The 15,088-nt window shown below is 36.8% G+C and overlaps 1 protein-coding gene across 3 annotated transcripts in view; it reads right to left on the bottom strand.

The window, feature by feature from the left end:
• Nucleotides 1–15,088, bottom strand: part of STAG1 (STAG1 cohesin complex component) — a 195,052-nt gene that overhangs the window by 108,519 nt on the left and 71,445 nt on the right. For all 3 annotated transcript variants that reach the window (XM_075760799.1, XM_075760801.1, XM_075760800.1), the window contains exon 5: nucleotides 9,895–9,991. In XM_075760799.1, coding sequence (XP_075616914.1) covers nucleotides 9,895–9,991 — 97 coding nt within the window. The remainder of the gene's footprint in view (nucleotides 1–9,894; nucleotides 9,992–15,088) is intronic.

A 15,088-nucleotide genomic window follows, 5' to 3' on the forward strand; every position in this document is an offset into this window, starting at 1 on the left:
TCAATTGTTTCAGAGTCTAGGAGTGTGATCTGATCAGGTTTTGATTCTCACTTCATTAGATTTGTGATACTACTTCCCAAACAATTTTTAGGACATCAGAAGATTAGGGGGTTTTTTTTGTTGTTTAGGAAGGGTTGGTGGGCGGAGGGACTGGTTCTGTATCTGGTTGTATCTGGATGACTGAAACTTTTAGTAAGAGGGACTCTGTAGTTATCCTGTTTACAGCTCTGCATAGTTGTGTAACAGAAGCTCAATTCAATCTCTCAAATAAAACTCATTGTAATTCAATGGAGCTGCAGCATGTAACTTACACAAATACCCACAACTTCCCTTAAAAATGCTTGACAGAATTTGCCGCATTTCAAATAAAACTGTGCAAACTCTTAACAGCCCTCTGTTCAAACATATACTTCCACTTCTCATACACCACGTCTCCTGTGATCATTCATGTATTTAGTACCCTTTTGCTTGAGATTCCTATCCATCATTACCTGCAGTAAGGAACAACACAAAATAAATCATTTAGTCTTTCTGAAACTTCCAGTATTCATTAACTGCTCTTTCTACACATCGATAATCCAAGCAGATTATTAATTTTGAGGCAGGTATCTTACTTCCAACAGTTTTAAAGAACTTATTGCTACTTGGTTTTGCTAAAGTTCAAGAACAATCACTTCATAATGGCAACAATTCTTTTTAAACCACTGTCATTTTCTCCTTATATCTCAGAAGTTTATCACCACTACCTCTTATCACAGAGCTACCTGGACTACTTCATGGTTCAATTCATATAGTTGGCTAAATAATCTTGATCCAGGAGTCTGTGCTGGGAATAAACATGGTCAATAGGAAATGTATTCTTGTCATACTAAATTAGATCTGAAATAAAATTTTAGTAGTTTAATCCTTGAGAATTTTGGGGATCTGATAATTTCTAGAGTCTAAAAAAAAAAAAGATTACTACAAATAACGACATTATTGGCTATATCTGTGTAATTAAATATATCTAGAATAATTTTTCATTCCCAAAAGTTGCTAAAAGTATTTCTAGGCCCTCTTCCCATCATCACAGTTTCCTAAGTCACAACAACTTACAAGTTATTCAGAACCATTATTTCAACAATGATGAAATAAACAAAATAAATAGTAGAGATTGTGGTAAATCTGACATTAAAGGTATTTCAAAAGATGATGTTATGACTTCGTAGAAGCTTACTTCCACAACAGATGGTGCCTATTAAACTCCCCAGACTACTCCTGAGAGAAAACACTTTCTAACCAGACAAAGGCGTTTTAACCTCACAACTCCTGAGTTCATCCCTTTATGAAATCAGGCAGTTTCAAACTGAAATACCCCGGACTCAATGCTGCAGGTGGAGAGCACCAATAACAGCTGTTCTAAGCTAAAATTTAAGCTAATGGTGTTAACTGAAAGAAGGGAGAAACATTTCTTCTGATGCGCTTGCTTCGCAGTTAATGAGAGTTCTCCGAGAACTGGGTTCAGCTCTGCTAGGGATTACCAGTTCCTTATTTAAACACGGGTACAGAGACTGCTGGCACGGGAGCTCCACTGTTCCTGCAAGATTTGGTAACAGTTTTGTACTATTACCTTTTCCACCCGCCCAGGTACCCAAAAACATTCCACCATGCTTCTTACGCAATGCAAATAAGGAGAAGACGACAATGTGGAGATAAAGGTCATTTACACCAGTCTTTCGTGTAATGGGTTTGAGCCTAGCAGTGCCAGAAAATGCCGTAACTTCCAGCTAAAGGGAGGTGAAAAATTGTAATGCTCAGCTGATCATGGTTCAGGTTAAAGACGAGTGAAGCAATCTGATCAGATTGATATAAATAGGGAATGAAGTAGGTACTAGTGGAGTGTGAGCAGGATTGTATCCACTTAAGAGCCCACTTTTTATTTTTCCAAATTTAGATGTATCTTCCTTGAAACTCAGGCTGCTCTTTTTCTTCTATACCCAGCTACTGTTGAATGCTTGCAGATTAAGAGAATATTTGTTTTAACCACTTTCTTCATACCAGAAAGTAAGGCTTCTTCATTAGGATGTAGACCTTTTTAATCATCCCTGTCTTTTTGTCTTCAAAAGCAATTACTGAAGTGTGTACCAGCATTGCACTTAATAAAATACATCTACGGCTTCCTTAATGCAAAAGAGAGAGAATTGTAATTACAGTGTTTGCTGAGAGAAATGTCATTGTTGGAATTTAATTCCTACCCTTGGTCTGGAAAAAGTCTGACTCAACTTTCAGCAGAATTTGCATCTTTGGAAAGACTAGAGACATGAGGAGCCTTCCTATTTGTAATCCAGGAAGAAAGTGCTAAGATCTAGTGATATTTGATCACTTTTCGTAATTAGTTCCTGTCTTCACAGAAAGTACCATCTATGGTATAGGAAAAAAAATCCAGCAATGCATCTAATGCATAGGCAGAGACAAACTCATATACAGGCATAATTTGCTCACAAGTTTTAAAACAATCCTGTCAAAAAAAAATCAAATCAATGTTTCTTCTTATCTGCTTAGTACAGAGGTGTCCCTCTTGTATCAAATTTGTATTATACAGAAAGCAAAGTAAGCATAAATAAATATGGCTGGTAAGACAGCAACTATTCTGAATCATTAACACTAAGAGGTATTTATTGCTCTTCTCTTAAAAAGTTGTAGCATTAAAGCATCATCGATCTGAGACTTCTCAAATAGTAACTTCGTAGTCACATGAACAGTACCATTTTCCAGATCGATATGTATGTAATTAAATAAAAAAACAGTGGAAAACAAGCAGTAACATTTGAAAGCCTTACGCAATTTATCTCCAATGAGCAGTGCCAAAAATAATTTTACAAGCTAGGATTTTACTAAGCAGTACACAGGAGTAGAACATAGACGTTGTTCCACGCTTACAAGGAGTGCTTTCATTTTCAGCAGAGATTTGAACATATCACACAGAACTGGCAGTGCAGAACTTGCTCTTACACTATAGTTTCAAAGGTAATTTGTCTTTCCTTACATTATATGTTTGATCTAAAATATTCTAGTATCTCAGGTTCTGTCAATTAATTCAATAAATTTATTTTAAGTTATTTGAAAGTTTGTATTAATTCATATTAATAAACTAGTTAATAGCTGATTTTAAGCCAGCTTATTTTTGGTCTGCTGTTGTACTTGAAACATGAATAGTAGAGAGTAATAAAAAAATACGTTTGGTTTAAATTACCGTCACTCCTGTTACCAATTCATAGGGTGAAATCTTGGACTGAAGTCAGACCTCAACACAGCAGGTATTTCATTCAGATTTTGAAACCACAGACTAGTATGCCTTCATTCATGTCTCCTGTACTGAAAGGTCAGCAAATTCCTGAGGTTTTTTTTTCACCAGTTTCTGAAAGTAGGAGGATGCACCTTCTTGGGAAAAAGATACCATTAGTTCACAAGTGGCTATAAAACGTGATGTACTATTTCAAATCTTTTTTATGCTTTCAGATCTGATTTTTTTTTTAAATTTTTCAAGGCTTCTAATCCCCAGAAGAGTTAGGCAGATGCAAAACTTAAAAGAACAGCAACAAAAAAAAAATTTGTAGCTGTTTTACCCATAGCCAAATAAACTTTGAAGAGGTACAGAATAGAAAAAAAATAGTAAGGAAGAAAGAGTATACGAGCTGAAAAGTACAGATACCCTTCAGTGGCAAACAGGAAGAAATATTGAAAACCTTTTTGCTTGAGAAGCGATATACACAATGAAACTGAAGCTTTAGTTTCAAGAATGTCAACAAATATCAGCCATTTATACTTATTCACAAAAAATTGATTTTTACGTAACCACATTAATTGTCAAGTGTTTGACATGAACTTTTTAACCTTACCTATCTTCATTTAAAGAACTGATGAAACATTTAATGCATGTCTAGTAATCTGATTTATCTTCCACCCAAGCCAGTTAATAATTTGCATCTGATTCTCAGTTTGAATTTTATAAGCTTTCACTTCAAGATAAACACACTGTAAAAATGACCTCAAGGCTCAGAAACAAGAAGTACAAAGTTCAGATCTGGTTTATCTGCACCACGTATGAAATTAAATAATTTCCATCTTTCAGTCTCACCTTCCCTTTTTTGAATGTGGTTAACAGCACGGTTTTAACTACCTCATGTGGTTACTGGGAGTGTATTAATTTCTGTATAGTATGCACACAAAATATTTTATAAATCCTTGACATTACTATGGCTTAAATCATGTATGAGTAAGCATCAATTTTTGTTATGTGTATTAGTCCTTTACTTTGCAACTTCTCCCCTATACTCACACACTACACAAAGGGATTTTGTTGAAGAAACTGAGAAAGCGTATTTTACACCCTTAATAAAAATACAGGCTCCAATGCAACGAATAGCATTATTTTCTAATTTGTTCAAAATACTACGTGTTTGTGGTATTAACTTCTTAATAATACATGAATGAATGAAGAGATAAAGTTTTTTAATGTATGCCAAAGCCAGCAACGTTTGTTGCTAACAATTTGCAGTTCCTTACGAAAGGACCATTTGCAGGAAATTACATTTATCAAGCAGTCCTCTTTCCATGCTCAGTAACATCCATCTGTATAGAATGGTATTATTCCATTGATCACAAAACTGTGTACAAATAAATGACAAAAGACTAATTTTTTTTAAACAGTTACTCTATTTACAATGTTATAGCCCCTATATTATCACAGTAAATAACACTATTTCCTGGCTAATTTGCTTTCTGAAATCCTGTCCAACAGCAGAGCAAGCAGTTGCTTGTTCATTTCTTTTCCACACCACACAATGGCCACTTTACAGTGCTTTTTCCTGGTTTTAGCCATCAATTTACTTTGGCAAAACAGAAATCTATTAGCTTGCCCTTAATTAAGAGCATAGAACAAAATAAAATCAAATAATAAAAATCAAAATGAGCATGCATCCTGCATGCAAGGAAGCTAACTCACACTCAGTTTGAACCATTCAATCACAGAATCTTTCAGAAGATCTTAAAAGACTAGGTAAGGAACAACTAGAGATTCAAGGCTCAAGCTGGAGGACAGTGTAGATCCCCAAGTGTCTGATTCACAAGGAAAATTCCATTAAGATGTCCCTGGGCAAACGTTCATATGCAGATTCCTGCTTACTTACAACTGAAAAACACCTCAACCCTAAACAAGACTAGCAGTCAAGGTTGACAGATGGCAGTTTGAACATTCACTAACATCTGATTCCACACAAGAACCTAAAGAGAAGATTTTCAGAGGAAAAACAAGATAGGAGATACATCATATAAAGGATATTCACCTGCTTCCTTCACCAACTACTCCTAAAACCAATTTCAGCATGCCAAATCACAAAACTACTTCAATGGAGAGCTCCTTACAATCCAGAGAAGGCTACAACGCTGCTAAGAATTTAACAGTCAGGGAGTTCCACTAGTTTTGTTTTGTCAGTAACTGGTGTCTTGGAGCTGTCTGACAGAGGTAAGGTTAGCAGTGGAAGCAGTGCTCAAACCACTTCTGAAAATCTGCTTAAGAATTAACAGGTTTCTGGCTTACCTATCAGAAAAGAAATGAGAGGGAAGGAAAGGGATGGGAGAGAAAGAACAGGAATAATTTCACTATATACTTGAAGGCAGTCAAGTAGTTCTCTTCAACTGTGTGAGAGACCTTTATCCCTGCAAAAGCAAGCTTCTTTTCTTACATGGACTTGATGGGTTGGTTTGTCCTTTACAGCTGAAGAGGCTGTTTCAACCACTAATTGCTTCTGGTTAGGAAAAAAAAAAAAATTTATTTCACAAGCATGGCTCTCTGCCTTTAAAATGTAGAAAGGTCAGAGTGCTTGTGGGGTTTTCTGTTTGTTTTATATCAGTAACAGAAGGCAAAAGCAGACAGCGATGCAGATACTCAAGTCAGCTCTAAATCCATGGAGCTCCAGAAATGACAACAGCCTGGTTGTCATAGCAGCGGAGCATGATACCTGAGCTAATTACTCACTCTGAGAGGCAGAGCTAATTAGCCCAGATGCAGCATCATACTGACACAGTTATAATCCTTCTGGGACCTGGGCATGCAGATTGCTGATTAGACATTTCAGCTTGCTTGCTACTAGCTCAGCGATCTCAGCATACTACACTGTGCTTTATGTAAGTGTTCAAAACAAATAATTAAAAAAAAGGCAAAAATATGCTCCTACAAAGCAGTAAACAATGGAAAAGAGCTCTCAAAAAACACCACAAATGTCTGAACACTGATCTGCAACTCTTCTGCAAGAGTGGAGGATGCCTGTATCCACAATGCCACGGACCAAACCACAACATTTGAAATGGAAATCTCAGTAGTACGGATATACTTCCAACCCCCAGCCAAGTGAAAGTTATTTGAAAATAAGACAACCTAAATGCAAAAAGTACCCTGTTCTCTAAAAATGCAAAGCCATAAATTAAGTTTCTGACAGAGAAGTAAGAAGGTAAATACAACACCTCCTGCTTTACAGATTGTCAATACTGTGGAAAATAAATACCTACTACCAAACAAACCATTTTTTTCAAGGACTGTAAACAGCATTTATTTGCTGTTTTTCCAGGAAGAAAAAGTATTTTAAAATTAACTTTTTCATCTTCCTAAGGTACTATCTGATACAAGATCCTCCCTCTACAAGAAGTAATACGTTTTAAAAGGGTAGGAAACAAAGTGAACAGGTGAATTCAGCAGTCCTTGTTAACCATTTTTGTGCCACAGAAATACAATGTAACATCACAGAGAAGACCACACCAACAAACAGTGAAAGGCAGAGATTTTTGTTGGTATTCTTGAAGGAAAAAAAAAAATATAAAGGAAAAATTCTTTAAGAAACTATTTTCAGTTCTTTGTAATCAAAATCAGCAAAGGCAACAAATGTACAGCTTGAGCAAACTAGTGGAAAGATGGCATGAAAAGTGATGTAACTCCTGGGCAAATCTAATTATTGAATTGAGATGGTTTTGGTAGTTCAATAGGACAAACTTCTAATTTATATCAAATGATCCTTTAAAAAGTCAGAAAGATTACTGAAGTCATATTAAAAACAAACCTCTCATGTTTAAATGGACACTACTGTATGAACCAGGACACATAATGTAAAAAGTAACTGATTAAATAGATACACAGAAGAGTTGACAAAGGACAGACATGCTTCAATATTTGGTTTATATTTATTAAATTTTAAGTTGCACAGATCTTTTAAGTTCATCTGCAAAATACATTCATTTTACATTTTTTTAGTATTAATTGTTTACATAGCATGCCTGCTTATTCATATTTTCAATAGATCCTTTCTCATTTCAGGAACTTCTCTAAGCAAAGCTGGAGGATGCTAAGAGGTTCATTCAAGCATATGTGCTAACCAAGAAAATGGGATAAATATATAAAAATCAATGTTTCTCTACACAGAAAGATATTTTTGTCAGGGTCAATACTGTTGCTAAATAAAACAGTTTGGTGCCTAAAAGATTTGTAATTAAAGTCTGAAAATAGGCACACACTCTTCATCTGCTTAAAACTTTTGAAAGAAATGTCACGCTAAGTACATTTCACATATATTTAGATATCAAATCGTTCTAAGCACTATGAAAATGGTAGATTTATAAACCTAGCAACACTTTCAAAGTTTCCCGAGGAACCTTCTCCCAAGTTAGTTGTCCTCTTCCCTTCAAGTTAATGATCACAAAGTTAGATATATTATCAGTAAGCATTTAGATCCAACACTGGGAAAGAAGGCTGGAGAATCCGAGACAATGTTAGTGGAGCAAACTGAAAAGAAGAAAATTAAGGAATATTAAGGAAGATACAGCAGCCACTGAGATTCACAGGAGTTGTTATTTATCAGAAATGGAAACAAACAAGAATGTCAATAAAATCTTTAAAGGGAAATAAAAATGTCATAATAGAGCATATAATCTTCCCATGAAAAAGAAACTTGGTCTTCCTCACAAAATACAGAAAATCTCCAGATTTCCAGACTTCATGTCCATTAAGGACAGCTTAGTACGCATTTTACCCTAAGTGGGGTAAAAACTCTGCTGATAAAGCTTTTACTTATTCTAGAAAACAGGCATGTTACTGGACACTGGAAAGAACAGAACTGTTTGTTAGGATTTTAACCCTGTTTACAGCTGTTACTGCACCCACTGCAAAAATTCCAACACAGAAATAAATCCCCCAAACACACTATAAACTCAGAGGACAAGCCATTTTTGCTTCCTTTCTCCTATCACTGCTCTTTGGGACCAGAAGGCCACTAAAGTAAATTCAGCAGAGAGATATCCCTGAGGGTACAAAGCAGAGTACTGAAAATGGATAGAAACTCACCATTAAAAAAAAAAAATTAAAAGAGGAAAGTAAATTACATCAGCCACTTGAAGCGCTGCTGCTTCACAGCCAATAACAGAAAGCTTTTCTGGGAAGCAATTGCTTTTGCAGCATATGGTTGACAGTGGGCATTCAGCCTGCATCAGTTTAAAAAATATGAATCTTCTGAGATTGTAAGAGTGCTGCTTTCTCTAACAAGGAGAAAGAAAGAAGTAGAAATTAGAGAGCAGCAGGGGAATCAAGATATATTTGTGACATGCCTCTACCAAAAGCTTGCATCAACAAGAATAAAAACATATGGCCAAGGATCCCTTTGGTTTAATGCTGCCCAAATTCTTAGAAGCTTGTGGGGGTTTTTTTTCCATACATACCTTTAGGAAAGTGTTAAAAAAAACCAAACAGAATACAACTACTTTCATATAAGCTGCCAAACAAGTCTGAAAAATATTTTAGGGAATCTGTGTGAACAGTACAGACATTGACACGGGCTGGTAATCTAAACCCCAAGCTTCAGCCCTCTCACAGAATGCTTCCAGAGCTTCAGCCTTTCCTATCATCCACAAAATAAGTTTATGTCCTTAAGCTATGAAAAAGTGTTGCTGAAGCTGCTGGCAGCTCATTTTAACTGTACTTGGGACTTCACCTTATACTTAAGAAGGAAGAAAAGGGACTTCTACGCAGATCATTTGATGTCTAAAGGTAGATTGCCACATCAGTTAGAAAATGAAGAAAAAGATTTCTGAATTGTGGGTTATTTTCAATTCTACTCAAAGCAAATTATCGGAAGCATCGGGAAACAGTAAATAGTTTGGTTCTCGGCACTACAGAGAGAATAGAGCTCTGTCTGTGTCTCTTTTCAAGGCTGAGTTAACTGAAAAAAGACTACACATGAAAAATTCATTAGAAGGTACAGCGTGGCAATAGAGTGCTTGAAAGACTGACTGCTGCATGCCTGGTAATGGAGACTGCCTAAATAGGTATAAAAGGCAGCCCACTTGCTGCTGACTCGATAAAGTATTACAGAGGAAGAAATAAGATTGGTGCTTCATCCAGAAGAAAGCTTTCTTGCTAATCAAAGTCAACTGAAGCCTGACTCCTTCCTCTTCAGTTTAAAAAACCCCACCATTTTCCTAGAAAAAAAGAAAACATTGCAAAGTTAAGGTATAGCTATATCTACTAATTCTTGTAATTAAAAAAAACGGGAAGAAACAGAAAGAGGAAGTAAAGATACGCCTACCTTGATTAACAGATCTTTTGTCTCCTTTTGCTGACGAGTTCAGTGTCTCTGTGAGGATTTGTACGCTTTAGGATGATGACAGGAAAGTGAGAAAAAGAAAGGGTAGGCCCTTGACAAACAATTTTTAAATAAAATTATTCCTGAATGTAGACAATATTTCTATATAAACCATGCAAACGAGGAGTAGCAATCCATGTGCCTCCCACATCTTTACCAGCATTTGCACTAATACACATGTTCGTATGACTGTCAGATTTATTCTATACAACTTGTTTCCAACGTTCTGTACCTCGACATCCTGAACACTGGATAAAGAAGTTGATTAAATCCAGAAGTGCTATGTCCCTGTCTTGTTTATATGATTCAATCCAGTCGTCCACCACAGACTGTCAAGAAAAAAAGAATACTTATCAGAGACTCTTAAAAAGTATTTTATTAAAGGCAAATGACTTATTCTTTTCAGAATATCATTTTATAACTGAACATTTATTTTGCATAATTATACATGTGTACAAATTCAGAAATCTATACACCTTCTCTCAGGGTGGAGACAGAACAAATATTGTTAAAGAACAGAACTATATGCATTGTTTTATGGTATTATAATTGTATAAACACAGGTTCAAATTGAAATTACTGTAATTCCTCAAAACTCTACTTGCAGTATTTATCCAGTTTCAAAATTATGTTGATAAAACAAACACTATGACTCCATTCAGAATGACCAACCTATATTCCCAGAAAACTAATGAGTAGAAACACTTTGGGTTAAAAAATGAATTTATATTGCATAGTGAACATCTCAGTATTTATAAAGGCCAAAGTAGTGTACCAATCATTCAGAAACATTGTACATAGTTAAGGAAGACAGAAGGCAATGAGGAATTCTTTCTAAATAAAAATAATACACAGGAGTTGGTCTTAAAGCATTTGGGAGTCAGTAAGTCACCTGAACCACAGTATATGAAGCTGAGTCACAGCTTCAAACTGCACTCAGAAATATAAGTAGCCAGGAGTTATTTTTATAATCACTGATACGCAGGTGTAACACGCAGTCATTATTATGAATGGGAGGAGGACAGAAAGCATACAAGTGTCAAAAACGTTTGTCTTTTGTCATATAAAAGGGGATAGAAAATGTGCCTCAGTAGCTTGATGACAAAGGGCACTAAATGAATTTTGCCAGTCAACATAAAAGTGCAATCACAGCATCAGAAAGAGTTAATGGCAGATATACATCAGCTGAAAGGAATGCAGAGACATGCAATGGTAAAGCCTATAGCTGCTTCCCATACAGATACTCTACCCTACAGTTCTGACTACAAAACCCTATCAGAGCTGTGCAGACCCACAATTTTTAAAACTCCAGATACAGGTAAAATGAAGCAATGAGGACAAAGCAAACAAAGTAACTATGGAAATGCTTTAAAACTGCTCTAAAAAAGCAAGAAGGTTGTGTGAGATCCTTCTTCAGCCTGCTTCATGCTTAAGGAAGACAAGTATGGCTTCCTTTCATAGCACTAAAATCCAGTATTCCAATCTCCTCAGTTATATAAAACCGAAGGTAAGGAATTGTGCGTAATTAATGTAACCAAATACTAAGTTTTATTTATTTTATGACCAAAAAAAAAAAATCTTTACTGTTCCATACATGTGGCAGCATTCGTTAAGAGAAGCCTGATTATGCTATCAGAGCACACCCTGCAAATGTATTATTTTATTTTGGAGTTCAGGTTTGCAATTCATTTCTATAAAATTAATTTTAAAAAAATCCTAAACACATACACACCACCACCCCCTCCATGCAACCAGCTTCCAACCGCACTGAAAAAGAGTGAATAGGAAAGACAAAATCCAAACAATTCAACCTCTTAAAAAAATTTGCCTCTTTCTAAACTGGTAGATACAAGGATAGGATCTTAAAAAAATCCCTCTGCAGTTTCTAGCTTATCCAGCTGCAAACTTCCCTAATTGCCAGTGGGACCTTAGCAAGCATATGAGAAAGGGGAAGCAGCAAGAAAACAGTTGTGTATGTACAAAAGACATACACAACTCCGTGAAGTGAGCCAAAACACTCCATGTTTAACATAGATCACTACACTGATTCTTAACCCAAGACAGGATGAGACTATCAGTATTATCATGTTATTCAACAACCAGCATGAACCTCTAAACATGCAATTTGCCAGGAAACTAAGTTTTTAGAGATTTGTCTACTAATACACACACATGCATGCACAGTAGGAGAAGCAATCTCATGAAAAGGTCCATCTGCTACTTAGAAGAAATTAAAAAGGAAGTCTTAGCCTCAAATTAATCTTCACACAAGTTGAAGAAACATGAAGCAGCAGCACAAAAGCAGTTATCTAGAATGCTTCATTGCTATTCCATCATGAATTTAGACTTGTTCCTGTAAGTATCAATCATTTCAATCAATCAGCAGAATTCTCCAAGGCACATAAAACCAAACGTAGCCAAATGTAAAAATTGTTTACTAAACCAAATATTGACAAAGCTTAATGACCAGACTGCAGCTGTACTACCAACTTAAAATATTAGTTTGAAGAGCTGTATTAGTGTAGATATCAGAACAACATGCAATTGCCAGCAGCTATTTTTTTCACTGAATAAAACAGTGGCTGTGCTGGGTCAGACCACAGTTTCACCTGCCCAACAGGGCTTACCCTCATAGGGAAAAGCATTAGAATAGGGCAAGAATATACCAATACCTCCAAGTTACTCTCTCAGACCCTTAAGATCCTAGCATATTTCTTCCTTCATGAATGTGTCTGAACCAGGAATTTTTATACCTACATCATCTCACAGCAATGTTTCTCAAGGGTTAATGATTCACCACAAAAAAAAAAGAGTATTTGTTTTGTTTTGAACTTCGCAATTGCTAGATCTATTTGATGCCATCTAATTCTCATGGACGAAGAGAAAACAAACCTCAACGCCCTATTTGTATTTTCCATGCTTCTGTCTGGTCACCTCTTTTCAGGCAGAAGAATTCTACTCTGTGCTGTGAAGTACTTCCATATCTTTATCTTTGCTCATTCTTGTCACACATCTCTTAACAGTTTCTGAAGTCTACTACATTCTTCTTTGAGCCTAGGAAATCTCAGATGCTTTTCCTGAGTGTTAATAACTAGTTCAGCAGTATCTGTACACTGTCCACAGCCTAGTTTCACATAAAACATTCCCTGTAGAAGCAAGGCTGGCCTGAGACACTCCTTTCCACATTCAGTCTTACTCCCATTTCTTGCTACAACATACTGCCCCTTCAGCTACAGCACTGCATCTGTTTCTGAACTGTTCTATAAATATTGTCAGTGAACCCATCTGGACTAAAAGAAAAGGGAGAGTGGAAGAGAAAGACTTGGAGGAATATCTTTCCATTTTGTTTCTGCCTCTTTTAAACAATTATTTAATTGATTTTTTGCAGCACTAATTCAAAACTGTAGAATCAGTGCAGCTCATCTCCCTTCTGATATTTTTTGTCCCTTCATACAAAAAGAATTATGAGCCACATACTATGTCCTTGGACACTAAGGGCCCACTGTGTCCTATCTAGTATAGTACTTGTAGTTTCAACCCAGAACCATAATGTAATTCACAGAAAAATAAAGACAAGCAGCTGATCTTAAGACTCATAGACCAGACTTGAAGCAATGCAGAGTCTTTAGTGGCAGCAAAATCAGTGTGAAGGTTCTGAGCAGGGATAGCAGGCAAAGACTGCCTCCTGTGTCATCTGGACCTAGCAGAGGATTAACAAAGCTTTAACTAAAATTTTGAATGCTTGGATTGGAATGCTCTTACCTAACTTTATATGCACAGCCCATGTAGTCACACAAGCTAGCCACTCCCTTTAGACTCAACATAGCATCTATGTCTGTGCAGACATGCATACTCATATATAGTCAATATTCAGGGGAGTTGTCAGCATAATTCATCTCTCTAGAGCAGGTATGCATGTGAAACGAGATGGCTCCTGCTTAAAAATGCTTGTGATTACACCAAGATCTCCCACTGACTGGCTAAGGCGCTTACGGTGACAAGTCACATACAGGCACCTGACCTGTCAGCGTCAGTACAGAGTCACACAAGCTGTATTAACTAATCTCTAAAAATCAGAGGGGTATGTTCAAGTGTATCAAAATAACACCCACAGATCTACATCACTCAACCCCTCATGCATATTTGGCATGCTTGTTGGTAAATTTTTTTAGAGATTACAGTTTAAGGCAGCAGGAGATAATGAAGCCAGACTACATATGCTACAACAGTTGGAACTTAATCAAACTGTTGACTTTTGATGTAACAGAAAAGAGCTACAACAACTGAAAACAGGAGGAGGAAAAAATAAAAACTATACACATCAGATCTAAAATAGAGACAAGTATCAACTGAACCAAGAAAAAACAGCAGTAATTCAAACACTAGGAAAAAGGTCAAATATGAGTGAAAAAGAAATCAAACAACAGGCAATAGTGTAGCAAAAGGTACAACAAGCAATTCTTGCCAGAAAAGGAATTATTCTGCATAAACATGCACAGAGAGAAAGACTCCTATTAAAAAAAAAAAAAAGGACTTCTAACCAACAGCCCACAGGTTACAGCAAACCCTCCAGGATGATTTTATCTTGTTAACAGCTTCCATCCAGTCACCCTGTTTTCAAGAGCTTCTCAGACACAAGCAAAGAGCAAACTCAGGGCAACAACCCATATTTGGTCACCATCTTGCCCAGAGGTATCCTGCCCTGGCCCCTGCCTGTCTTCTGTCCCAAACACAGAACTGATATTGCAGTGAAGGCACACGCGGTGACAGGAGGAGGGAAGGACCAGACAGCTCTTTGGGAAGGAGGTAGCTACAAGTGGGCTCCATCCCCACAAGAGTCTTTTTGCCTACTTCTGCAAAACACTTGTGAAATATGGTAAGGAATGGACTGCATGAGTTGTTCTGGTGGCACCCATCTGCATCCAGATGTTTTTACCTTCAGATACAGTAGAGAGCATGGATTTACCATATGGAAATGTGCACTGGCATGCTGTGCATTAAATACATGATAAATTCAGCATTCCTGGGAAGCACAAGATCTCCAGTACACATGCCGCAGCACTCTGCCCAGGCGCAGTAAAATCCATGCTTTTGGGACTCACCAAACTCAATGCACATGCACAAGGAAAGGACTCACCTGACAACGAGGTTATAAAGCACAACAAATGAGAAATTGCTCAGAAGAACCCTACCTTCTCATCTTCATTACCAGATCAGAGTGAGGCAAGGAGTATTGGAAGTAAATTTTAAGCAAAGTAAAATAATTATCTAGCTCAGTTACATAGATAAAACCTCAAGACTACTCCAGTAACACCCACATGACCCTCTGCCTCTCCCTGCTGCCAGAAAACAGCTACACCTACAAAGCTGGAGAGGGACTGTTTACAAGGGCAGGGAGTGATAGGACAAGGGGTAATGGCCTTAAG

Source organism: Balearica regulorum, chromosome 9 (assembly GCF_011004875.1).
Source record: "Balearica regulorum gibbericeps isolate bBalReg1 chromosome 9, bBalReg1.pri, whole genome shotgun sequence".
NCBI classification, from domain to species: Eukaryota; Metazoa; Chordata; class Aves; order Gruiformes; family Gruidae; genus Balearica; species Balearica regulorum.